Genomic DNA, 25,805 nt, shown 5'->3' with positions numbered 1-25,805 from the left:
AGAGATTCACAAGTTCCCAATAGGGAGGAGACAGAAGTGCAAGAGCCAGAACAAACTCCACATCAGCTAAACTAGCCTCCATAGCATGATGTACAGCATGTTGATGTGCATATTTATGTTGGCCTCCCTCTTAGCGACTTTGAACAATCAAATGACAATGAGCCTGAAATCTTTAATGAAAGATGTGATGAAATCTTAAAGGCTACCAGGGAGGCCACAACAAGATGGTTTCAATCGTGGGCTGGCATATTGCCATCATCTTAGAAGATAGGGGCTGAAGCTGAATGGGAAGACCCAGATGAGTACCATCCTCATAGTGAAGAGATGATGAGCTTAGACAGTGAAAAAGGTGAAACTAATAAAGGATCATCCAGACGTGTTCGAAAGAAAATGAAGTACCCATAATGTAATGTTGTTCATGACTTGACACAAACTATTATGTTGAAGTTAGGGCTACTAAGTTTAAGGATGCACTAAGATTATATGTAATCCAGTAAGGGTTTGACTATAACTTCATACACAATTAGAAGAGACGGGTGTTTGCCTTTTGCAGGAATAAGTGTGGTTAGAGAATACACGCATCTTTGATGAATGAAAAAAAGTCTTTTCAAATTAAGACTTCTTTTGACATTCACAATTGTGGCAACTACTACAAGAACAAAAGGGCAACAATCAAGTGGGCTGCAGAGAGATATTTGAACAACTTCAGGTACAATCCATAATGGAAAGCGTCTGCATTGAAAGAGCATATTAGAAGGGACTCAAGTATTGAATTTACCTTCAAGTACCATCCAAAGTTACCACCGCGCAAAAAGAATGGCATTGTATAAGGCATCATGAGCAGCACAACACAACAGAAAATGCTAAGTTCTAAAAAATCATAAAAGGCTCAACTTTTTATTGCAAGATTCGTGACCCAATAGTAAAAGATAATTAGACAAAAAAATTTGAGTACAAATAATCGATAACTCTTTCAATTAAAATAATTATTTCCACTTCCAATACCTACATATGAAATTAAGCTCTTCTTCTAATAAATAAATCAATTATCAAATTATTTTTTTCCCACAACAAAATATTTATCTTTCCACTCAATAATTGATTTCATCTTTCTCACATGCGCATTCTGCTTCATAAGTTTAAATACTATTGTTATGATCTTAATAAAAAACATTTGTACAACCATCAATATCAACCTTTCAGATTGTTGGAAATAATTTGAATGGTGCACAAAATTATAATTGAAATAAACTAATATCAGTATGAAAATTAACAATAAATTAATAAATTACAAGAGATGAAAAGTAGAGTGTAGAAAGATCTCACAATATTATAGAATCTCGCAAGAGTGTTGTCCTTAAAAGTTGATTTGTGCCTCTCGGAGTATAAAACTCAGTGCAATTGGATCCTTTGATACGCAACCTCCTAGGATTAGACTATAGTGTTTACCTTCGTTAAGGACACACTTCCAATAACAAAGTCTAATAGAACAACCCTTTTTATCATAGAAAATGAGAGAATACAAGTCGCATCAAAAGGAGCACTAATGTTTATCTTAATGGCTTTGCGAAGAAACTTTGTTGGACAATGGAATATGTGTGTTTGATACTGTACGATTTTCTTTTGGAAAACAACAATGTGATCTAACGAAATGCTAGTTGGTAAGCTCATATGTAGATAAATGAGTTGATGAGTTTTACTAACGACTATTAAAGAAAAATAAATGACCAAGAGTAAGAAGCCTTAAAACAAAACCAATTGCTTTAAGAATATTATTGACCAAATGGTCATAATTAGTAATAATGACCAAAACAGTAACGATATATAATGAAATAAAATCCATAAAAGATATTATAATTTTTTTTATATGTCTGCACAAGAGGGGGAGGGGATTCGAACTGGTGACCTCCACTTCATTAAACGTGGTCCCAGCTCATTGAACTACTTCTTGAAGACCATAAAAATCCATAAAAGATATTATAATGACCAACCATCATGTGCAATAAACTTCAAAATATGTTATTTGACCAATAAATCAATGGCTTGTGAAACTTGTTAAAAACCAATGGACCAAGGCGTTATATTTTGTTTCCTTATAAAAACTCATCAATATGTTTTAATGTCAAGCAATAAAAACTTTTGAAGATGGCTAAATAGGGGAATGATAGGTGTTCTCATGGTATTCTTCTAGTCTTAGGTGAATATTATTTTCTAAAAAAAAAAAAAAATTGCCCTTATTTCTCTTTCTTGATTTTTAAAAAATAATATTTACCTAGGACTAAGAAAACATAAGGAGAATACTAAGAAAACACCTAACATTTATCGGCTAAAAAAAAAAAAATCATGTTTGTTATGTAACACACATGCATTACAACACTCCAAACCAGGAACGAAGCCAGCTTTGAGTTGGGGGGGACCAAGGGCCAAAATGTTTTTGGGAGGGATCAATTGGTAAAAAATATTTTAAATTATTATTATTATTATTTTTTTTACCTTAAATTTTTTTTTTTTTTGCCTTAAAATTTTTTTTTTCTTGTAATTTGGAGGGACCAAGGCCACTACCGGCCCCCCCTAAATTCGTCCCTTCTCCAAACATATATTTATTGGTTTCAGTTCACTTTGAAACTATGCGTCATCAATAATGAGCAAATGTTTTTCGGCGTACAACCTTGGCAAGTTGCCACCATCGCCAGTGGCGGAGCCACTTGAGGCTTATTGGAACACATCCTCATCCACAACTTAGATTGAATTCAAAACATGAACTGAGGAGTTGGTCAAATTTGGAACAGAATTGTTCCGTTCTAGCCTTTGCTCAAATATGAGTAAATGAACATACATATCTTCTAATGAGATAGGCTCCAAACGTGTTGTGAGAGAAGCAACCAAAGAATCAAATTCAGCCGAGAGACCTCCAATTAAATAACATACCAGATCTGTATCATTAACAAGATCTTCAACAGATGCCAATAGATTGGACCAATGTTGGGCTTGCATGAAATAGTCAGCCATGTAGTGGCTGCCTTTCTTCATTGTGGTCAAAAGAAGCTTAGTTCGCTTGAAACAGGCTCTGGCTTCCGAAGCAAACATCTTTCCCTGGAGTAACCACACAGCACGTGAGGTTTTGATACCCACAACATAAGGTAAAATGTTTGCTGAGAGAGTAGATATGAGGGCACTAAGGACTATTTTGTCTTGATGATACTAGGTTGAGTACTTTGAATTTTTGACCAAGACTGATGGAGTAGATTCAATAGCGACAGAGTTAATGAATTTGGGAGGACATATAGATTTCCTGGTGACAAATTCATATAACTCATTTCCCTCAAGATATGGGACAACTTGGGTACACCATACGAGATAACTATCTCGAGAAAGCTTGAAGCCATGAATCAGACGTATGTCAATGAGGGCTCTGATACCATAATAGAATAGATAATTTTCTGTAAAAACAGCCCGAACTTCACGTTGGGTTGTGTTTCATATATATAGATGATGAATAACAAGATTACAACATTTGAATATTTACAATTATCTAATCTGTACAATTTGAATTCAAAATCTATCTATATTTGAATTCAAACTAAGCTGTGGATAAGGATGTGTTCCAATAAGGCTTTGGGGGTGCCAAGGTACCCGAAAAGCTTTTTTTTTTTTTTTTTTTTTTAAATGTTGTTTTCCTACCCAAGTCCCAAAAACAAGAAAGAACAAATTTATTCTCTCCTACTTACGCAAGTTACCACTTCGCACCCTCAAAAAAATTTTAGCGGCACCCCTAATATGAATTGTCTGGCTCTGCCACTGACCATCGCAAAATAGGCACCAACCAACAAAATATACTCTTCGACGTTCACAGACCAAGCAACAATGTCAATTTTTTTTAGACAAGTACTAGAATCCAACAAAATTTGTCGTCTTTGTGTGAAAGTTTGGAGGAAGGCGAACTGGAAGCATGAATCTTAAAACCTAAGGCAAAAAATAATGAGTTGAAAGGAAAATGGGGAAATTGATAGGGAATTAGGAGGAAATTTTCCTAGGAAATGTTTTTGGGAAATAAGCATGGTGATGACCTGGATTTGAAAAACGACGTGTATTACGGTAATTTGGTGAAAAAAATGACATCCAGCATAAGTGTCGCATTCTTAATGGCATGGAACAGTGTTAGTTTCATAAACGAATGTACTATCTTTGTATTTACCTATAAGACATGTGGAACAGTGTTAGGATTTTTCACATCATTTTAGGACGCTGGTTAAGATTACACATCAACCCGCACTCCACGTCATTTGCACGAAGTAAAATTTTAGGAATATAAGAGAAGATTGGAAAATGTTAAGGTCACAACACAAACCAACTTATGGCCAACTTCTCTCCTACATGTTAATTTATTATAGTAGTATGACGTGTAATCTTAGTTGGCGTCTTAAACTGATGTGAAAAATCCTAGTTGTCATTCTTTGAAGTAAAAAAATTAATAATAACATGTATCATGTTTTTATTGGGTATGTCGTGACAAAGTAACAAATTCTGTTAAGTTGCTTAACGAAAATTGATTTGAGAAAGTAAACTGCTATTTTGGCATATCCTGAGGATCTATAAATCATATTTTATACCGTATAGAGTGATATATATATATATATATAGTCTTCAAGGAGTAACTCAATCGAGTAGAGACCACGCCTTATGAAGTTGAGATGACTAATTTGAATCCTCTCTTCACTTCTTGTGTGGACATGTTAAAAAAAAAAAAAAAAAAAAAAACAAAATAGGGACTTATAGATTATTTTTTATACCACCATACGGAGTTATTTGTAATTTATGTTAACCACAATGACCAATTTTGCATTTATCCCAACTACCAAAAACACATTTAACCCTAAAAAATAAATACTTTCACAACTGAAAAAGAAAAAATCTTTCACAACTAAACGTCTAAGTCCAAGAATCGCATGAGAGTAAGGTCTAAAAATTCAAAAAAAAAAAAAAAGGGGGAAAATCAAGGAGGTTGGAGGAGATAATTCCATGTATTAAATTGAAGCAATTTGATTGTGAGTGATCCTCATAATTAGACTTTTACTTAATTTATCTCGTTAAGATAACTACACCAACTCAAATACCCACGAATCCAAAACACTTTCTTTTTATACAATATGAAATACCCCACTTTAAGCCCTGCGTCTCATCCATAGATCAGTCCCAAGATACCTATGGCCCACCAATTGCACTCATGATTGGTCCATCCAAGCGTCCGACCAAAATCCACACTAACGCACGAGCCGTACAGGATCCCTCCTCCTCGTCGGGCGCTGCCTGCACAAAAGGAGGAAGGAACAAGAGAGACAGAGCAACACAATATGTCAGAGGCAGAGAGTAAAAGACTTTAGGAGAGAGAGAGAGAGAGAGAGAGAGAGAGGGGAACGGATTCGTGTGATGATGATGCACAACGGAAACAATGGGTACGGGAACGGGGTGATGACGGTAGCGTCGACGGGAACGACGGCGTATCCACCGACGACGAATGCGCAAGCTCAGGCGCTGAAGACGTACTTCAAGACGCCAGAGGGACGGTACAAGCTCCAGTACGAGAAGACTCACCCCCCTGGTCTCCTTCCGTATTCCCACGGCAAATCCGTTTCTTTGGTAGGGTTTCTTTTCAATCTCTCTGACACTGTGCGTTTGGCGGCTGAGAAAGTAGGGGGAATAGGTTGGCAAAATGAAAGGAAAAGGAATTTTTGAATCTTAAGTGCAATTAGTTTTAGTGGGGAAAAGGATTTTGTTTCCATGGTGGGTCCGAAGAGTGAAACTAAACGAGTCTAGTAATAATTTTACTTTCTTTTTCCAAAAATTTCCCAGCTTGCTGATTTTCTGTTTGGCTGCTTAGAAAATTGAGGGAATGTTTAGGAAAACAAGGGTTTGATCAATTTTTTTTTTATCTCACTGCCGTCAATCCTAAATAAACTCATTTGAATTGTTTGTACAATATCACGTTTCTAAGCTATAGAAATCTTATGAATTTGATATATTGACTTTTGGGTTGTGATTTTCAGGTAACTCTAGCACATCTCAAGGACAAGCCTACACAGGCTGGGCCAGCGCCGAGCTCTAGTGCGAGTACGAGCAGTGGAGTGAGATATGCAGCTGCAAGGCTCTTAGGGGTAGGGGGTGGAAATGGTGGCCGGACGCTTAATTTTGTTGGAGGGAATGGCACGAGTAAAACTACTAATGGAACTAGTAGAAGTAGTTCATTCGCAGGGTCTAATGGTAGTCATTCTATGCTTAATTCAAATTATGATGGTAAAGGAACCTATTTGATATTCAATGTAGGGGATACTTTATTTATCAGCGACCTCAATTCGCAGGATAAGGTAATTGGGTGTCATTTTGGGGCTGTGGTATTTGGGGATATTGGGGTCTTTGGATTGGAATTTATGTTGGTGACAAGTGTTTTTTCTTTCTTAGGATCCTATAAAGGCGATACATTTTAGCAATTCAAACCCTGTCTGCCATTCATTTGATCCTGAATCCAAGGATGGACATGACTTGCTTATAGGATTGTACTCTGGAGATGGTAAAAGTTTTTTTTGTATGATGAATGAGGATCCTTTTAGGTAGAAGCTGGTTTTGACTTGCTTATTTTGTATGTTATTGTAGTTTACTCGGTGTCTTTGCGACAACAATTACAAGATGTTGGAAAGAAGCTCGTCGGTGCCCACCATTATAACAAAGAAGGTTCAGTCAGTAACAGGCAAGACTAGTTTCCTCTTCCGTTTGGTTCTTATCTCTTTTACTATTTGTTCTGGTTTCTCAGTCTTAAAACATGCATGTGTTAAATCCACTTTCGGTATGAGGCGAACATCTGAACATATTATATATTTTGTTCTATGTCAAACATTTTATTTTCATCCTTTTGTGAGAAGTAATTGTTACAAATGACCTGATTGTGTGCTGATTACTGCATCTTGTTTCTCTGAACTCAGGGCAGATGTATGTTTTTTATTTTTATTTTTTTAATTCTCAATGATCATTAGTCAAATTAAATTGACATTACATTCAAAATCCAATATCATGGAAGTATCTTTGATGTGGTTTTGGCTCAAACTCAAAACAAAAAAAAAAAAAAAAAAAAAAAGGAATACTTTATGGGGCATTTTCAATTCTGATTAGCAAAGGACACATGAACGCAAACTAGTTGTTTTTTTATTTGGAGGTTTTGTCAGTTGGCTAAAGCCTTGTTTGTTATACACTTTCAACCCCTTCCCCTCCGACATTGTAGCTGATGTGATATATAGTGTTAGAATTTTTTGTATTAAAAAGTGTAAAAGTTTTGTTTTGTAGTGATTTTTTTATTTGAATAGTAGTAAAAAGTAAATGATGCGATATAAAAAGTGAAAAAAGTGAGAATGTTTTGATATTTTTTTAGACAAAGTGAATAGTATTGAGTGGAGGGGAAAGTGTTCAACAAAACATAGCCTAAGTGTTGTAGTAGGCTTCAGTACGTCTCTCTTGATAAGCATTTTTTTTTTGGTAAGTAAATTCACTAAAAAAACGTGCGCAATCCAGTTACATAGAAACTAGATACACCTAACTATGGGAAGAAAAAAAGATCAAGAAAATCATGAAAGCTAGAAATATTAAAGAAGTCATGGTGGGAACACCAAACATGGGCCATCAATCCCACGTGCATGGATGTTGATGTCGGAGGATAGCCCAACCTATGACTTTGCAGATGGGTGATTGAGAGCTGGATTGTTATTGGCCTTTCATTATTTCACATTTTATTTGTTTTGTTATTTATTTTCCAGACTGGTTATGTTTACTTTTGAGCTTTATGTTATTTTAGTGGGCTGCCACTCCAAGTGTCACTACGGTTAGGGTTAGGGATTAATCCCTAGTCTATTTAAGTATAATTTTGTACTGTTGATTGGTAGCGTTTGATGAACAAAAAAGATGATGGGTTGTTTGCCTTCTTCCTTCTCCCTCTTCTTCTGCTTCTTCTTCTCTTACTTCTTTTCCTTGCTTCTTCTCTCTCCCTTCAACTTTTCTTCTCAACTTCTTATTGTTCCACATCAATTTTGGCATCAGAGTCAGGGTCAATCGTTTCTCATAACAATCGAACGATCCATGGAAAGCTGAAGAAACAATTTTGCCACACCTTGCACCACCATTGGTTTTAGTCTACCACAGAAAGCTGTGTCAACCACACCGAGCCCCATCACCACCAATCAGCCATTACACAATCTCCTCACCACCTAAGCCACACCGCCATTAAACACCAGTAACCACCACAAACATTTAAAAAAGAAAACAAAAAACAAAAAAAAAAAAATCCCAAACAAACCATTGCACCACAACCAACCCCAAAGGATTCCAGCTATATATGTTACCGGCTAGCCACCGCCACCCAACACCACAAGTCCACCACTGCAGCGCAGCCCGTTTGCATGGCTTGGGCAGCCCACACCCCAACATTGCACCACATAACCACTATGCCTCCACCCAACCGACGCCTCCAACGACCAAAAACTGCACTGCAAACCACAGAGCTAGGGCTTTCACCCGCTGGCCTTCTCTGTCAGCCAACGAGCCATTGCACTATACCGTCACCTCTCGCTCATGCCTCCACCACAAGTGTCTTGCTGACTCGTACTGCTGCCACGTCTCTGCAGGAAATCATGCCCTTGAGATGCATCCAGGCTGCAACTCTTGCTCCCATTTATATCGTCTAAACCACAGAGACTTGAAAAGAGGCAGAACACAAGGAGAGTCCTTTTGGGAAGAAATAGTCTGTGGGTCAACACAGGGAAAGTATAAAAGAGCCAGACACTCGCACTTATCAGCTGTTCTGCGGGCCAGATTATTTGTTAGCTTTATTTGAGGCCCAAAGGACAGTGAGTGCAAGACCTTGAGAACCCATTCCTGTTCCAGCAACAAGCCCTTCCAGCCCACGTTCCTGGAGGTACTGTCAGTCCATTCTTGTTAACTAACAAAGGTTCAGGTTTGCTGTCTTTCTTATTTTTGGTATATTATATTTGCCATTTAAAACAAATCTATGAACCCAACCTTGATGAGTTCCAGGACTTAGATGATGATTGTCGGGGCGATCCTAACATCTAAGTTGCATTCAACTCACCTTGTGTCAGGTAGATCAGCAAGGGAATGGTCTTCAAACACCCAGGATGGGTGTGGTCAGGTGTGCTCTTACACAACCTAAAGAGACTGAAGACTGGAAAAAGGAGGTGACAAAAGAAAAGGGCTTGAACATCATAAGCTCCAGACAGTTTGAAAAGGAAGCTAACAAAGAGTCTGTTATGTTCCTTGTGGTTGCTAAAGAGTTTTTTGTGGACCCTCAAGAAGAACTGCCATAAGAGATAGGTTCTAGACTCTTAAACCCCTCTAGGGCCTTATAGGGACATTAGGTTTATGAGCTTTTTCTGAAAAGCCCAATGGCACATGGTGAGTGCGAAGCTAAAATTCTCCACATCCTACCATCCTCAAATAGATGGTTAGATGGAAGTGGTTATTCAAAGTTTAGGAAACCCTTTGCAATTTCTGGTGTGCAACAACAATAGGAATTGGGACTCGACTCATCATACAGCCCAATTCGCATACACTAGTTTTGTCAATGGGTCTATGAGCGTGAGTCTAGTTGACATTGTGCATTGTTATAAGCCTAGGAAACCTTTTAGACCTTCTCCTCCTGTCTCCCGCATATTAGAGTTTTTGAATTAGCCGAAGCATTTGCACGACATTTCATGACTTGCATAATAAGATCAGTAAACAAATTCAAGCAACTAATGCCCAATATAAAGAATTGGCAGAAGGCAGCATAGAAAAGCAGACTTTCACTTGTAGCAAAAAATAGATGTGAGAGATCTTCATCCAGCACAACTGCGCAATTATGGGGTACCGGCTGTTGGATTGATGGACAACTCTAGTTCATGACCAGAAAAGGTAACTATTAGCATAAATCGAAATAAAAAATTCCTTGAAAAGAAGCAAGCCGGAGTAGCGAGAAAGAAAGAGAGGATACCTTCCGCAAGAGTTTCATCTAAGTGATGATTAATACCCACTTAATTATCGGTAACCCTTCAATGGGGTTGATTCAATCACAATTCTTTCTTAAGAGATGGTTAACTAACACACCATCAATAATAATTTTTGGTCAACATATTTATGGTATGCTGGGTTTACACCTGATGATTCTCAATTTGCCAAAAAATGGTTTACATCAATAAGAAAGTGAAAGCTGAGATGAAAAGTGAGGATCCTGTATTAAAGGGGGTGAAGAATTTTGGATTCTGTTACTTTTGTATTGCAAGTTCTGCCTTTTTTTTCTTTATCCTGAATGGTAAGAATATGTGTATATCTATAAATAAATAATTAATGTGTGTGTGTGTGTGTGTGAGAGAGAGAGAGAGAGAGAGAGAGAGAGAGAGTGTGTGTGTGGTTACTAGTCTTAATTTGCAAACTAACTAGTTGTTCTTAACAGTCGATGTGCCGGTATTGCATGGGTTCCCAAAGGTGATGGTACTTTTGTTGTTGCTCATGCTGATGGAAACTTGTATGCGTATGAAAAGGCAAGCCTAAATTATATTCAATGTGCCTTCTCTCAGCCTGCCATTTTTCTGCTCAACTGCACAAACTAATTTGGTGTAACTTCCATATTTATTATAGTGCAAGGATGGTACTGCTGATTCTTCTTTTCCAGTTATAAAGGATCAAACCCAGTTTTCTGTGGCGCATGCGAGGTCCAGTAAGGTAACTGGTATTTAATATTCTAATAGCATTCTGGCCCTTTATTATATTCAAGTAGCTTAGCTGTTCAATAATCTTCTACTTTAATTTCAATTTAGCTTTCAAGATTACTGAATAAAATAATAATGTAGACAGGTACTGCTTAGACAATTAAAACATGTGTCAAATTGATAAGCAGTTATTGATTTTAACCAGCAATGAGATTTTGTCTGTGTGGTATGTTTTAGTTGTTTGATACTTGGGGTGGCTGTAGATGTTACATTGTTATGCAAATATGCAAATAATTTTGCATTTATCCGAACCAAAACTTTATCCCTAATTGGCTAATTTTGTTAGGCACAGGGACAACTTAACTTAGCATGGCAACAATTTATCATGTTTGAAAATCCAAAAAAAAATTCACAAACAGCATGGTGATACATTATGCACATGGCCCACATGCAGAGTTTTCTTAATACAATTTGTTCTTTCCGTGTTTCTTGCATGCACCAATGTGTTTGTGCGTGCATGTGTGTGTATGTGTAATGTGTATTTAGATGCAGAGACGTATCTTCTTCTGCATTACTCACATGTGGTGCAACTTGGCTAAGAATTACAACCTTCTTCTGCTCTGTTTTGATAGTTTATCGTAGATACAAACTGAACCAATTTGCCTTTGTTCTTACCATCATCATGTTTTTCTCTCTTTCTTATTGTTGCTCTTTAATGTTCTATTTGCAGGGTAATCCAATTGCTAGATGGCATATCTGCCAAGGATCAATCAACAGCATTGCTTTCTCTACTGATGGTGCATATTTGGCTATAGTTGGCAGAGATGGTATTCTCTTGATCTGTTATTTTTGTTTATAAGTGCCACTTATAATGGAGGTGCTGATATCAAGGGCTAAATGTAGGGTATCTGCGGGTATTTGACTACTCAAAAGAACAATTAATATGTGGTGGAAAAAGCTATTATGGTGCTCTTCTATGTTGTGCCTGGAGGTAACTTGATATGTAAGAGATTATTTCTCAGTCAAAATATCATCCTTTACATTTCCAGAATATTCTAATATTGCATATCACATGGTGTTTCCTTATTCTCATTTCTCATAGACAGCATTACTAACTTCAAAAGAAACCCCTCCCCCCCTCCCTCCAAAAAAAAAAAAAAAAAAAGAAAAGAAAGAAAATCATACATCCTTTTAATGCTTTTTGTCAGTGTTGATGGAAAATATGTTCTCACGGGTGGTGAAGATGATCTAGTTACAGTATGGAGTATGGAAGATCGGAAGGTAGTGGCATGGGGCGAGGGGCACAACTCATGGGTAAAGCTTTTCTAAATCGTTAACTCTTTAATTTGAGATTTGTTAAGTTTTGATTTGAGTTTCATATTCATGACCATCTTAATCATTTTAAAAAGGATGGCTCGCAGGTCAGTGGAGTGACTTTTGACTCATATTGGTCATCACCGACTTCAGATGGCACAGAAGAAAATACCATGTACCGATTTGGTTCTGTTGGTCAGGTAATAATGTTGTGCGCTATCAACAACACCAACCCCCCCCCCCCCCCCCCCCCCCCCTTTTCACTCTCCCACACTCACACACACACACACACAAAATAAATAAATAAAAAACAAAAAAAAACAAAAAAAAAATTAAATAAAAGAACAGGAAATAGACAGAGATGGATATCTTTAATTGAGTCAAAGGCTCTTATGTTTATCTTAATATATGAAATAAAAGCTTGCTTGTGTATCTAAAAACCGGTTATATCTATGATCTGCACTTGTAAAAAGTTCCTGCTATTGTTCTCCCATGCAGACTTCTTGCTGTTGTGGGTTATTGCATGGCTCTTTATGTATTTGAATTGATATCCTTCTTGATGTTGGTGACAATTCCAACTCTGGTTGTCAAGATTACAAATTTAATTAGATGTTGGGGTTTGAATTTCAGAAGTCTCTAGATTTTTAGAGTACAAAGAGTGCCTTGTGACCATGACTTGAATTTTTGTCAATTGGGGAAAAAATGGAGGACAAGATGCTAGGACAAACACCATAAACAGGTTGTATTATGTGCTAAGGCCATTGGACAAATTATTTGACAAGCAATCAGTGCCATGGGAAACTTGATTGTAAGAAGCTGGGCTTGAGTTGTTAGAAAGTATGTGCTGAGGTATTTGCTTAATGGTGATACAGGTCTTAAATGTTTTACTATTACTTTTCAAAACATCTAATGGTAGTTTAGAGAGGTAAAAAACAAAAAGATTGATAGGTTTTTCTCTCCATAATAATCCACTTTGATGTTTTCCTGAAATGACTACATTTCTAGACCCATAAGGTTTTAATTGATTTTGTGCAAACAAGTTTTCACTTGCTTCTCGTCTCATGCATTCATATTAAACTGAATGTTGATTCCCAGGATTTTTGTTTGTGTTGCCTTTGTGTTATCTTTTAACGAAATGATTGCATCTATCTACTTGTATCTTCTAAATATGCAACTTGTGTACATATTTACAGGATACACAGTTGCTTTTGTGGGATTTGTCAATGGACGAGATCGTAGTGCCACTTCGCCGGTGTCCACCTGGTGGGTCCCCTACATTCAGTACCGGAAGCCAATCATCTCATTGGGACAGCGCTTGCCCGGTGGGCACTCTCCAACCTGCACCAAGCATGCGAGTCGTTCCAAAGCTCTCGCCATTAGTCGCCCACCGCGTCCATTCCGAACCCCAATCTGGCATAATTTTTACGGAGGAATCTATTCTCACTGCGTGTCGGGAAGGGCATGTCAAGGTTTGGATGAGACCTGGAATTTCTGAGGGCCAAACTAGCAACTCAGAAGCCCTTGTAGGTACTAGTTCAAAGGAGCAACCGTTGGTGTCGGGGAAAACTGGTGCCTCTAGTTATAAATCTGTACGTACATCTATAAGTTAACACCAAAAGCCTCTAAGTTGTTTGTTTTTCACGGCCTTTTTAATTGTTCCCTCGATAGTCAGTACCCTATAATGCTTCTTGTTTTTATTTTCCTTTTGCTTTTTCTTTTTTCTTACAGAAGAATAGCCAGCCATATTAATCGAAATTGAGTTAGGCATATTACTTGCACCAATTGTGGTTCGTCATTCTCGTGTGTTTATATTCCTTTAGTAATTCTGCCATTTCAATTTATTCCTTGAATTTTTAAATTTGGCTTTTAACTCCTTAAGTTTCTTGTTTTTGTTCTTTCACTCTTTACGTCCATAATTATCTTAACTTGCTGACGTGGAATTAATGGGATTAATACCAATTCAATGAAAGCATAATTTTATATTTTATTAAAAAAATTAAAATTTGAAAAAACAAGAAAACCACCTCTGTACCCGTGCAAGGGGGTGGCTACCAGGGAAACGAGGTAGTGTTTAGTATGGGTAGGGGTCAAAGGCCAATAAATTGTGTTGTTAAACCTTATAATTTTTTTTTTTTTTGTTTTTACCTTAGATGATTTTTTCCTTCTGAGTTGGAGGGTGGCCATGACCTATATGGGCCATCCCTTCCTTCGTCCCTGGTGGCTACCCTCAATAGAGGGTTCCGAATGTTACCCTAAAGTGGAGGAAGTGGCTCATTTGACTACCTCTGTTTGTTAGAGGGGTTGCACGCGCAGCGGCCTAAAATTGCCTACTTTGCATTAACCTTATTAATGCCAAAAAGAAAAACTTAAGGAGTGGAATGAATAAATTGAAATGGAGTGAAGAGCAAATTTATGATTACCATTTTTCTAGCTCCTATATGACGAATGTAATTAAGGGCTAGAAAAATGTTACAAACCCAAAAACTTTCTCCCAAATTCTTGTTTCCAAATGATCAGGAACCACATTCGTTTGAGAATAAAAAAAAAAAAAAAATTAAACCTAATTATTTCTTGATCGGACCAGATCATTTCGGCTCTAATGTGTATGCTTTCTACTGCCAAAAGCTTGGCGTCAAGTATGAATCACACGAGAGATCTGATGCTGAAGAAGAAAATCCAACTAAGGAAGAAAGTATCAGACCGCTGAAAAGACAATTATGCCTATTGCTAACAATACATATATGATGCTCCTAATCTGTAAAGAGCAGAAGAAGACACGAGGAATGAACAGGGGAGAGATTAGAGGAGAATTTTGAGGTAAGACATTAGAAGCAAAAACAGGGGTACCAAATCAGGGGACTAGGTTAGGATTTCAATGAAGGAGAATGAGGCAGGAGAGAAGGGGAGGTTAGGGTTTCAGAAGTTCGAAAAATGAGAAGATAATGAATCTAGGGCCGAAAGAAATGGGGGAAATTTCCATATCTAACATACAACTATGCTCTGGCCTCATATTCGCCTAAGGAATTTGATAAGGGTGTTAGATTGGTCTAAGGTGCTCTTCCAGTATACCTGAAAGCGCCTTACACTTTTAATAATATCTCGATTACTTAATAAAAAAATGGTCTACAGCACTCCGTGAGAGCAGATTTAAAATTTCAATAAAACCACATCTATTAGGGAAGAAAAAGCAACAAAACAGTATATTTCCTAGTGGACCATGCGAAGGTTGTTCATAGGTTTGCAGGATCTTTCTTATTTATATATAGCCCTAATTACATGTGCCATTGTGTTGGGAAAATCTTGAACTCCAGGGTTTCTGGTCAATGTAAGCACGATTATGTATCATATTATGCTGTAATATTATTGTGCCCAAGTGTTCAAAAAATTAAAAATAAATAAATAAAATCGGGGTATTCCAGATGAAAAATGACCAAAGGCATGGTCTGTTTCCCATTACTTGTGAAATTCATGATTGACAGGAAATAACAAACTTCTCCACAAAATTCAATTCTCATTCTAACTTGACAAGAACAAGAACATTCTGTTCAAAAAAGTCATCACAAAGACAAACTCTAGATCTAGGGCACTCTGATTCAATTCAAACCAGCTAGCCGGCCATCTAAAGAAGCAATCCACTAAGACGCATCTTCCTGTATCAAAGAATTTTTCACTTCTTAGACCAACATGTAAATAGTTCAATTGTTCTAAGCACCCTTAAGAGGTAGCCGTAACGACGCATGGATCAACTCTTTAGTTGTACAACATTTAATGTCTTACCTGGCTATATAATATACCCTTCAAATCAGCACATTTTGAAGGTCCTAGCCCGTCTCTGTCTCGGTTACTTTTCTCTCTGCCAAGGCATCCTGAGCTTTTACTTTCTCAGGGACAAAATCTACAGAGACACAAGCAAGGGTCACGCACCAGACACAACTAATAGCAGAAACTGCAGAAAAGTTTAGACATCTCATATTCAAATAGAAAAATCTTTCACTGACAGAAACGTAGAAATACCTGAAAGAAAGTCGTATCTGCTCCTTTTAGAAACGACTAATGCTGAAACAAGAAAGAAGCAATTCAATAAGTATTGAATAACATAACATCAACTTACAAAAAGCTAGTATGGTTTATGGTAATTAAACTTTGAAAGGGTCTTTTCAAAACCCATGCCAGTATTGATGGTTAATATCAATCAGAAGCTACAAGCAATTGTCTGAAATTGCATTTTTCCAATAAACCAAAAGGAGCAAATGGTCTATTGATCAGTTCTCTGCGCCATCGATATTACAAAAGTCAAGCTACTACAGCATTTACTCAAGTAAAAGAGTACTTCATAAAGCACAAAAGCCTCAATTTTCTTAGGTAGAACAGCTGAAAATATGAAACTATGAGTAGCTCTGCATTGGTGTTGAATTTCCTTCCATTAATCACTAACCAAACCCATGAGAATGTATAACAAGTATAACCAAATTCACTGAAAATTAGAGAATGCCATTTAACTACTTCATTGATTAAAACAATCAAGATCACAAACCCCGGTTATGTAGCATCAATCCATACATCAAAATCTAATAAACGTGCTAAAATAGATCTACTGAAAACCAATCAATGCCATCCATAAATAATACAAATGTGCAGCACACAGCAAAATATTAAAAGCTAAAACAATATAATTAATCAAAGTTCACCCCAATCTTCAATATTTCTAGGGCCATGTGATCATCGAACAAGAAAGTACTAGCTATATGTTGCTTAATTAACAAAAACATTGAAAAAGAAAAGATAGTTAGACACATTACAAAGGTGTTTGTAACCCAGCGATTTTTTGCGGTCTTGAACGCAACAAGCATGTGCATCTTTTGTAAATTGCTCGAGAAACGTATCCTGCAACCCAATGAAGTAAAATCCATAAATACCACCACATTTGTTTTCTACAGCCAAAAACAAAAAATTGAAAACCCGAACATTGTAGCTTGCATGAAACTTTTTCTTTTATAAGTAATAATCATGTTTTATTAATCATGAAACTTATGCCCTGTTTGTTTCAACGTAAAACCTATTCCGAAAAAGGTTTTCACTTTTGAGTGCTTGGGATAGCTGAAAATCATGGTCAAACTGAAAACGTTTTCGGTTTACTAAGGTTTTCTCATTTGCGTAAACCATTTTTCACCACTCTCCTTCACCCTACACACACGAAGGCCTTCTGATTCACACACACTCTCTTCTCTCTCCCCCTCCGTAGCTCCTCTTCACTGTCGCCGTTGAATTCTCCTGCAGCAGCTGCTCCTCCTCTGCTCCTCTCTCTCATTTTTGCATATAGTACTCTCATCTCTCTCTCTCGCAAGCGTCTCAGGTACGCACACAATTATCATATAGTTTTAGATTTTATCACATGAACATGATAGAATAAAGGTTTCAATTAACTAAGTGCATAAAATAAGAAATAGCTACAAATATGAAATACAGAAGTGTTCTTTTTGGGCATATTAGATTTTAGATGTGCATGAGAGCTCATCACCTTTGCATACAAAAACAACAAAGCCAATATACTTATGGGGTATATATTCTGCAGGGCTTTCTGGTATTCAAGTGGCATATCTTTTCAGTTGTGGAGTTCTACAAGAACATGTAACACCCTAGTCATAACGTTTTGAGCTTCATTAGTTAATATGCATATATTTTAATTGAAAATAAATTTAAGTTAATTTTTTTATTAACATTTTATATTGTGAATGAACGTTGAAATTTTTAGATTCTTCTAATTATATAAAAATAAAATACAAGAAATTTTTGTTAATTTATATTAATGGTTTCCAAATCATTTTTAAGATTACGAACAAACAGCAAATATAGTCAGCTTAGCTGAAAAAACCCCTAGCTCAAATTCATGAATAAGAGAATCAATAACAGAAAGATACCGTGGCTTTGTTGAGGAGATACAGGGCCTCCTGGGTTATGCGCAAACCGGAGTCTTCGCTCCGAGCGATCGTCTTGATACGATTCATTGGAAACCTATGCATCTTCGCGTCGTTTACCTCTTTCTCTCCAACTTCTTCTTCTTCTTCGTGAACGACGTCGTTTACCTCTTCCACTCGTCGTTTTTGTTTGCCTTTCTTGGATGCGGTGCTATTGGCTTTCTTGGTTGTACTTGCGCTTTTGCTTTTGCTTTTGCTTCGCTCTTGTTGTTCATCTTCTTGGGACTCTATGCTTGAAGATGGGATCGATATGGCGTTGTTGACGGTGCCATTGCAAGTCTTCTTGTTCTTTTCTGGATCTTTCTTCGTTGTAGTGGTATTGCTTTTCTTGTTGGGTGTTTTTGTGGGTTTGGTTTCTTTCCTTTTTTTCTCTGCTGTGGATTTTTTGGAGGAGGCCATTGTTTAAGGGGGCTTGAGCTTCAGACTTCTGCCTCCGCGAGTGCTCTCAGATTTGGGGGAATTTAGTGAGGCACTAAGGAAAAAACAATACTTTGCGGGACTTTTTTTATTGAGAAATGCTAAAGGCCCAACTTTTTTGCCCAACAAAAGTCTAACTTTTATCCTTTATTTTTTTTCTAAAAAAAACAAAATGAAAAATGGAAAAAATGTCTGAAGCAACCCTATCTATTTTTTGCCTTTCTTTTATTTAATATTTTTTTTAAAATGAAAAATAGTATTTTTCTTCATAATAATGACATTTTCTTGAAAAAAATGACATTATTATGAAAAAAATACCAATTTTCATTTTTTAAAAAATACCAAATAAAAGAAAGACAAAAAATAGATAGGGTTGCTTCAAACATTTTTTCCATTTTTTATTTTATTTTATTTTTAAAAAATAAATAAGGCAAAAGTTGGACTTTTGTTGGGCAAAAAAGTTGGGTCCCTATCATTTCTCTTTTTTATTAGGTTGTTTGGGCCTTTGGTAGCACATTTTGATTGAAAGGCCTAATGTTATTTTTATTTTTTTCTTTTTCTTTTTTCTATTCCATGCGGAAAAGGGAGAATATGGAAGTTTTTTTTAACATTTCTTTATGAAGCGTGATCTCCAGCGATTGAGCTATCTATTGAGAACAGGAATATGGGAGAATTACGTTGACATAAAAGTCAAAAAAGACAGTGCCATCCTTAGAGGACAAAAGTTTAGCAATAAACGGGTTTAATAAGATGACATGTGTCCTAAATCATGTGACAATAACCTAGTGCACATGGACATGAAGAAGAACCTGTCTCTAAATTCCTGTTTCGATTATGGTTGGTTGTGTGCATGGAGGGTTTGATTATGATTGCTCATAATGCAGAAGAAAAAAGAATTTTTATTTTTATTTTTATTATTGTTTTTAAGTTTTCGAATTCTTTGTTAATAACAACTTTGTTTGTTTGTTTAGTTAAGTTTGTTTGGTTGTAATTTTTCTCGTTGAGCACTCCCATGGTTGATTTCAGCTTGACAAAACAATCACAAGTGGCCAATGCTTACAAACTAGCAAGGCTCCAGTAGTATATTGATGAGTGAGATGACCATTAACATTAAAATATATGGGAAATGAGGAAATGGGGATGAAAGAATGAAATAAGCAAAAATAGGCAACATTAATTAACATCAATCTTGGTTGTAACAAAAAAAACATAGGCCCCCATTACACATCCCTCTCAATTATAATTGAAGAATCAAGAACCAACCCACTAATACTACAACTGCCAGTGCTCCTGTTACTACCTACACTTTCATGATTCTAAATCAAACATGGCCACTAGATTGTGCTGAAAATTATTCCAATTGTACTCTCTGCTCACCCTGGAGGCTGCTCCTATTACGAATCTAAGTTTGCAACATGGTAAATTAGGTTCTAAAGAAACCTAGACCTTAAATTCTAAGGAAACCTAGAATTTTCAAACACAAAATTTGGGCTTAATTCTTTTCATATCCCTTTATTCATTGCATGTCTCTTTAAATAGAGAAATATTACAAAAGTTTCTAGGGGCTAAGTCATCAAGAGACTTTTATTAAAATAATATCATAGCCCTAATACGGCTACGGTTAGCCAACTAATGTTAACATAATATAAACTTAATACGGCTAGCCTAATATGGAAATGCCTGTAACATTCCTTCCCTCTTAATTTGGACCTTGTCCCCAAGGTCTTAGTGACTTTATTTTCCATATTTGGCTTCACTTATTTCAGCCGTCTTATCCTCTTCCTAGGCGGCCGTTCACCCGGTGGTGCTCAATCAAGACTCCACCATGTGTGGGTCTTCTTAGCTTCAAGAGTTTTCCCTTCACACTCAACTTGACCTATTTTCAAAAGTCTTTTCATCTTTGCTTTGTCCTTCGGCCAATAGTAGAGAAGCAACTTGAAGGAATTGGTAGCAAGGATTTTGTCTAGAATGCTAGTTGGATCCCCAAGTGCTGCATAAATATCCACTTCTTTCTCTAGATGCAAACCTTTGGCCACTTTACCAATCGGAGAAGATCTCTCTTTGAAGTCAAAGCACGACTTATACCACACCGTCTTGAATGCTTCTCAAATAACGGGTTCACAACCTTCTCAAATCTCTTCTTGGGTTGTGATTGGTGTGGAATTTGAGAATTTGTAGCAGTGTTGTAATACCCCAACTTTTTAAATCGTTTTAAAAGAGTTTTTACTCCTTACTCAACAAGTTAATAGCTTTCTAATCAGCCATAAACAAAAAACCTTAAGCCACCTCAGCAACTTTTGGAGCAAAAAGCCCAAAATACCCTCACTGGATGTCTAAACCTTACACCACCCTCGTGAAATCGTACTCTGAACACTTTTTGGCCTTTTGTGAACAGTACACAAGCGTTCGACCGGGGACCATACGAGCGCTTGTTGACCATTTTCAGACCGCTGGTTTTTACACGAGCGTGCCACCTGCGACTCTGACCCCTCTAAGCTACAATACACGAGCGCTTGACACTATATTACACACGAGCGCTCGCCCCTTTTCAAAAGTTTTTCCATTTTGCCCTCAACTTCTTCCCCTATAAATACCCCATACCCCCATTCGAGCCCAACCCTCATTAGGCCTCTGAAGCCTTAGAGAAACCCTACTACTTTGATATTTGAGAGAGTGTGAGCTTTGTGAGTAACCTTGAAGAAGAGAGAAACATCCTTGGGAGGCTTGCTTGTTAAGGTAACTACTATATTCCTTTATGTTTTATGAGCTTCTTGATTTACAATGGCGTAGTTATTAATATCTACAAGTTCTAAGCTTTTCTAAGTATTATGATCATTCTCTTTAAAGTTCCAAGTTTTTGCTATAACAAGTCTTTGTGCCTTTCTTCATAAAACAAGGATGATTTCGAAAAGGTTTTCCAAACCACCTTTGTTTCCTTTTAAAGTTGCTTGATAATATGTTTTGTACTTGGATATTCCTATTTCCTAAAAAAAAAGAAAGAGAAATGTTTTCAAAGGATTTTAAACACCTCTTTGATTCCTTGTGTTGTATTTTCTTGTGATATGCATGTTTATTTTAAAACCTACAAATAGAAGTACTAACCCATAGCCTTAAGATAGAAGCCTAGAAGAGTTTTTAGGATTTTTGGCCAAACCCTAGTCCCTGGCCAAATGCTTGCCCTAGGGAACGAGCGCTCGCCTAGAGAACAGGTCACACGCCCCTTAGCCCAAAATGTGGTCCAAAGGTTTTAGTAGACCTTTTTAGTTAGATGGAACCTCGTAGAGTTCTCTAGTACTGCTTATAACAATGACTCGTATTTCGTTATAACAGGGATTTGTGATGTTGGAGGACTTAAGCGAGCGTACGAGATAAGTAAATACTTACGAACATTTTCCTTAAAAAGGTGCGATATGTCAGTTGACTAACCTCGCGTATGATATGAGCATGTCTACTTTTTGTAATAACTTGGTAACTGCTTTAATAACTAGTTGATAAGATGCATCGTATGACATAGGCACCGGTTCGTGCGGAATAATGGCCATAGGCTTACTATATAGACTTCATTTTATGGTCAAATATGTGTGTTATATGGGCTTTGGATCCAATGGTTTCGTGACCAAGATACAGCCATTCTCTAATGGGTGGTCACTACAGGATCTACATCATTAGTGGTGTGGGCCACCCGAGGTCGCACTCGGCTGTGCCACTAGTGTTATGGATGGTAGCGTATAATAGTCGGGGCATCGGCATTGTATTACAAGTCCTTTGGGACAGCGCCAACCCTACTGAGAATGGGTAGTATCTCGGGTAGACCATACATGAGAGTTATGACTTATAAAACAATAGTTTTTATGCATTAAAATACTTGGGCGATTGCCGCCCGGAGTACACCACCCTTTATCAAACTAAACGATATTTTCAAAAGTGTATTAACAAAGACAACACATTTTCAAATGGGCTCATATCATATCCAACTGTAAGGTTTACGTACTAAGTCGTTAGATTTACGCTGTTATTACTCTCATAAGGAACCTGTTACTAGGACTCAAAAGGGGTGTGGTTGCCACTACAACTTTATCTTAAGATTCTTCATACTGTTATCAGGTTTGCCTTTTATTATTGATTAGTTGCTCCATGTCTTTATTTGAGGAATATACTTATCTTGTAATGTTTATAGTTTTCTCATATTTATTTCACCTTCCTATGCATTAACTCTGATAATGCTTAGAGGAGTGATTCCTCATTTAGCCACCAGTTGGTTTAAGTGGGGTAATTGCTAATAATCCTACCAAGTTGGCCAAGGCTAGTTTTGAGGGCGTTACAAGTGTGGTTATTTTCGGTTTGTTGGTTTTCCGGTAGAGATTGGTGTGGAAAATTTGATTTTTGTGGTGATGGAACAATTGTGTTATATTGGGGTGAAGGTGTTGAATGGGCTAGTGTTTTTGGCTGTGATAGGTGTGAGTACGATACTGTTTGTGGCTTTGATGGCAATGGAATTGCGAAGCAATTAGCTTGTCCATCTTGGAGAGAAGTGCAACAATTAACTCTCGAATCTCACCATCCATTGCAGAATTGTGCACGGTGACAACAATTGGTATCAGAGCCTAATTAGAAGATGGCTTGGATTGACAGATCTTCTGCGAAATTCGATGTGATGAAGTTCGATGGATCCGATAATTTTGGGTTATGGCAGAGACGTGTTAAGGATTTGTTGGTGCAACAAGGGATGGTGAAGGTGTTATATGAGACGAAACCAGAAGGGATGGCGGACATAGATTGGAAGGAATTTGAGGCAAAAGTGGTGGCTACTATTCAGCTTTGTCTGAGAGATGGCGTGATGTATCATGCCATGGACGAAGAATCTCTAGCGGCAGTTTGGTTGAAACTGGAAAGTCGGTATATGCCAAAGTCGTTGACAAACAAGCTCTATCTAAAGCAGTGGTTGTACGGCTTGAAGATGGCAGAGGGCTCGGATCTAAGCCAACACATCAACACATTCAATCAGATAATCGGAGATTTGAAGAGGGTTGATGTGAAGTTCGAAGATGAAGGCAAGGCGTTGATGCTATTGAATTCACTCCCAACTTCTCCTACGTATGAGAATTTGGTTACAACTCAAACATGAGGGAAAGAGTCCTTGGAGTTAGAGGATGTTACAGGAGCCCTATTGGCTTTTCATTAGAGGAAGAAAATCAATGATGAAAATTCTCAAGAAGAAGGGCTAATTGTAAAGGGTAACCAAGCGTGGGAGAAGCAGTAACAAGGATAGTTTGAATGGTAAGAATTCTCGGTCAAAGTCCAGGAAGAGGAAGGACGTCAATTGTTATAAGTGTGGGAAGAAAGGGCTCATAAAGCAGAACTGTTCAGATCGGAAGAAGAATAAGGACGACGAAAACAAAGGTTCCTCAAGGTCTGTGAACGTAGTGGAAGACAATTCAGACGATGCTAATGGTGATATGCTTTCTGTTGCATCTAATTCAAAGCATCCTGTGGATTCTTGGATTCTGGACTTAGCATGTTCGTTTCACGTGACGTCCAACAGAGATTGGTTTGATACCTACAGGTCAGTTAATTCTGGTATAGTTACTATGTGTAATGGTGCGCATTACAAAATTACTGGCATAGGTAATATTAGAATTAAAATGTTTGATGGTGTGGTTAGAACGTTATGTGATGTTAGACATATACCAGATGTAGAAAATAATCTGATTTCATTGGGTACCTTAGACTCAAACAGTTATGGTTACAAGTCTGAAGGTGGAGTAATGAAGGTGATTAAGCGTGCGATGATAGTGATGAAGGGGCAGAAAAGTACAAAGAATATCTATAAACTGTTGAGAAGTATAGTTGTAGGTGAAATCGCCTCTGTGGAGTCTGAGTCCGATTGTATTGTTTTGTGGCATATGCGGTTGGGTCATATGAGTGAGCGAGGCATGTTGGAGCTTCATAAGAGAAATCTGTTGAAGGGTGTTAAAACGTGTAAACTTAATTTCTATAAGTTCTGTGTTCTAGGGAAGCAGAATCGGGTACAATTCAAGATAGCCACACACAAGATAGAGGGCATTCTGGACTATGTTCATTTTGATGTTTGGGGACTAGTGAAGAAAGCGTCACGGGGAGGACATATGTATTTCGTGATCTATATTGATGATTTCTTCAGAAAAGTTTGGGTGTACTTCATGTGGCACAAATCAGAGACGTTTGCCAAGTTCAATTTGTGGAAAGCTGAAGTGGAGAACCAAACTGGAAAGAAGGTTAAGTGCCTCAAGATAGATAATGGCAATGAGTACACAAATGACATGTTCAGATATTTTTGTGAGCAGTATGGTATAAAGAGACATTTCATAGTACGCAAGACACCACAGCAAAATGGTGTGGCAGAAAGGATGAATAGGTCTATTGCAGAGAGAGCACGATATCTAAGGTTGAATGCTGGACTTAAAAAGATTTTCTAGGTAGATGCAATGAGTATGGCATGCTACTTGATCAACAGGTCACCAAGGGTAGCACTAGATGGGAAAGTTGCAAAGGAAGTGTGGACAGGTAATGAGGTAGATTACTCTGGTTTGAGAGTTTTTGGTTGTCTAGCCTATGTGCACGTACCTAGTGAAGAACGATCGAAGCTTGATGCAAAGTCTAGACAGTGTGTCTTTCTCAGATATGGGAAAGGGGTTAAGGGTTACAAGTTTTGGGATCCGAAGGCAAACAAGGCGGTGATCAGTAGAGACATGATATTTGATGAAAATTCCATGTTGAAGAGTACTCAAGATAAAGAGCAGCAGGTGCCAGAAAGTAGTAGCAGTGATAAGCAGGTGGTGCAAGTGGAGTTAGAGACTCCAGTGCAAGAGAACATTTCTCAGGGTATAGAGGCCTCTACTTCAGGAGTTAAGGAGCATCACACTATAGCCACAGACAGGCCTAGACGCGCTATCATTTCCAGTGAGTACACCTTTGGCGAATCATTTCCATTTTTCTACGTCACAGTGTCCAAAGATAGTTAAAGAAACTGAAGACATGTCTAAGGTCCCATATGCTAGTGCAGTGGGGTATCTAATGTATGCTATGGTATGTACCAGGCCAAATTTGGCTCATGCAGTCAGTGTGGTGAGCAAGTACATGGCAAATCAAGGGAGATAGCACTGAGATGCAGTCAAATGGATTTTCAGATACTTGAAAGGTACTACAGAGTATGACATCACTTTTGTCAGATAGAAAAGTGCTTTGTTAGTTGTCGGAATAGAAAAGTGCTTTGTTAGTTGTCGGAATAGAAAAGTGCTTTGTTAGTTGTCGGATATGTAGATGCAGATTATGCAGGGGATTTGGATGACAGGAGGTCGACCACGGATTATGTGTTCAC

The 25,805-nt window shown here is 37.5% G+C and overlaps 2 protein-coding genes and 1 pseudogene across 3 annotated transcripts; 2 read left to right on the top strand and 1 right to left on the bottom strand.

The window, feature by feature from the left end:
- Positions 1-5,226: 5,226 nt before the first annotated feature.
- On the top strand, positions 5,227-13,851 carry LOC132163532 (putative catabolite repression protein creC). 2 transcript variants are annotated; one of them, XM_088519031.1, is made up of 11 exons: positions 5,227-5,637; positions 6,045-6,362; positions 6,457-6,565; positions 6,649-6,742; positions 10,487-10,574; positions 10,672-10,755; positions 11,473-11,569; positions 11,646-11,733; positions 11,909-12,056; positions 12,164-12,256; positions 13,250-13,851. In XM_088519031.1, the coding sequence occupies exons 1-11, from the start codon at positions 5,428-5,430 to the stop codon at positions 13,664-13,666; spliced, it is 1,746 nt and encodes a 581-aa protein (XP_088375157.1). In that variant the 5' UTR covers positions 5,227-5,427; the 3' UTR covers positions 13,667-13,851. The 2 variants fall into 2 exon arrangements, with proteins under 2 accessions (XP_088375157.1, XP_088375158.1); XM_088519032.1 differs by having other exon boundaries at positions 5,231-5,637; positions 11,951-12,056.
- A 1,623-nt stretch (positions 13,852-15,474) lies between these two features.
- On the bottom strand, positions 15,475-18,520 carry NF-YC10 (nuclear factor Y, subunit C10). The gene is made up of 5 exons (XM_059574306.2): positions 17,975-18,520; positions 16,856-16,940; positions 16,071-16,112; positions 15,834-15,951; positions 15,475-15,706 (listed from the first exon to the last, which is right to left on the bottom strand). Exons 1-4 carry the CDS (start codon positions 18,428-18,430, stop codon positions 15,878-15,880), a joined length of 657 nt encoding a protein of 218 aa, XP_059430289.1. The 5' UTR covers positions 18,431-18,520; the 3' UTR covers positions 15,475-15,706; positions 15,834-15,877.
- A 6,942-nt stretch (positions 18,521-25,462) lies between these two features.
- The window catches only part of LOC148584198 (uncharacterized), a 17,148-nt pseudogene continuing 16,805 nt past the window's right edge, over positions 25,463-25,805 (top strand).

The sequence above is a fragment of the Corylus avellana genome, chromosome 8, assembly GCF_965113065.1.
Source record: "Corylus avellana chromosome 8, dhCorAvel1.hap1.2, whole genome shotgun sequence".
Taxonomy (NCBI): Eukaryota; Viridiplantae; Streptophyta; class Magnoliopsida; order Fagales; family Betulaceae; genus Corylus; species Corylus avellana.
Note: the sequence above shows the minus strand (reverse complement) of the source record. Positions and strands in the feature narration are given on the sequence as shown.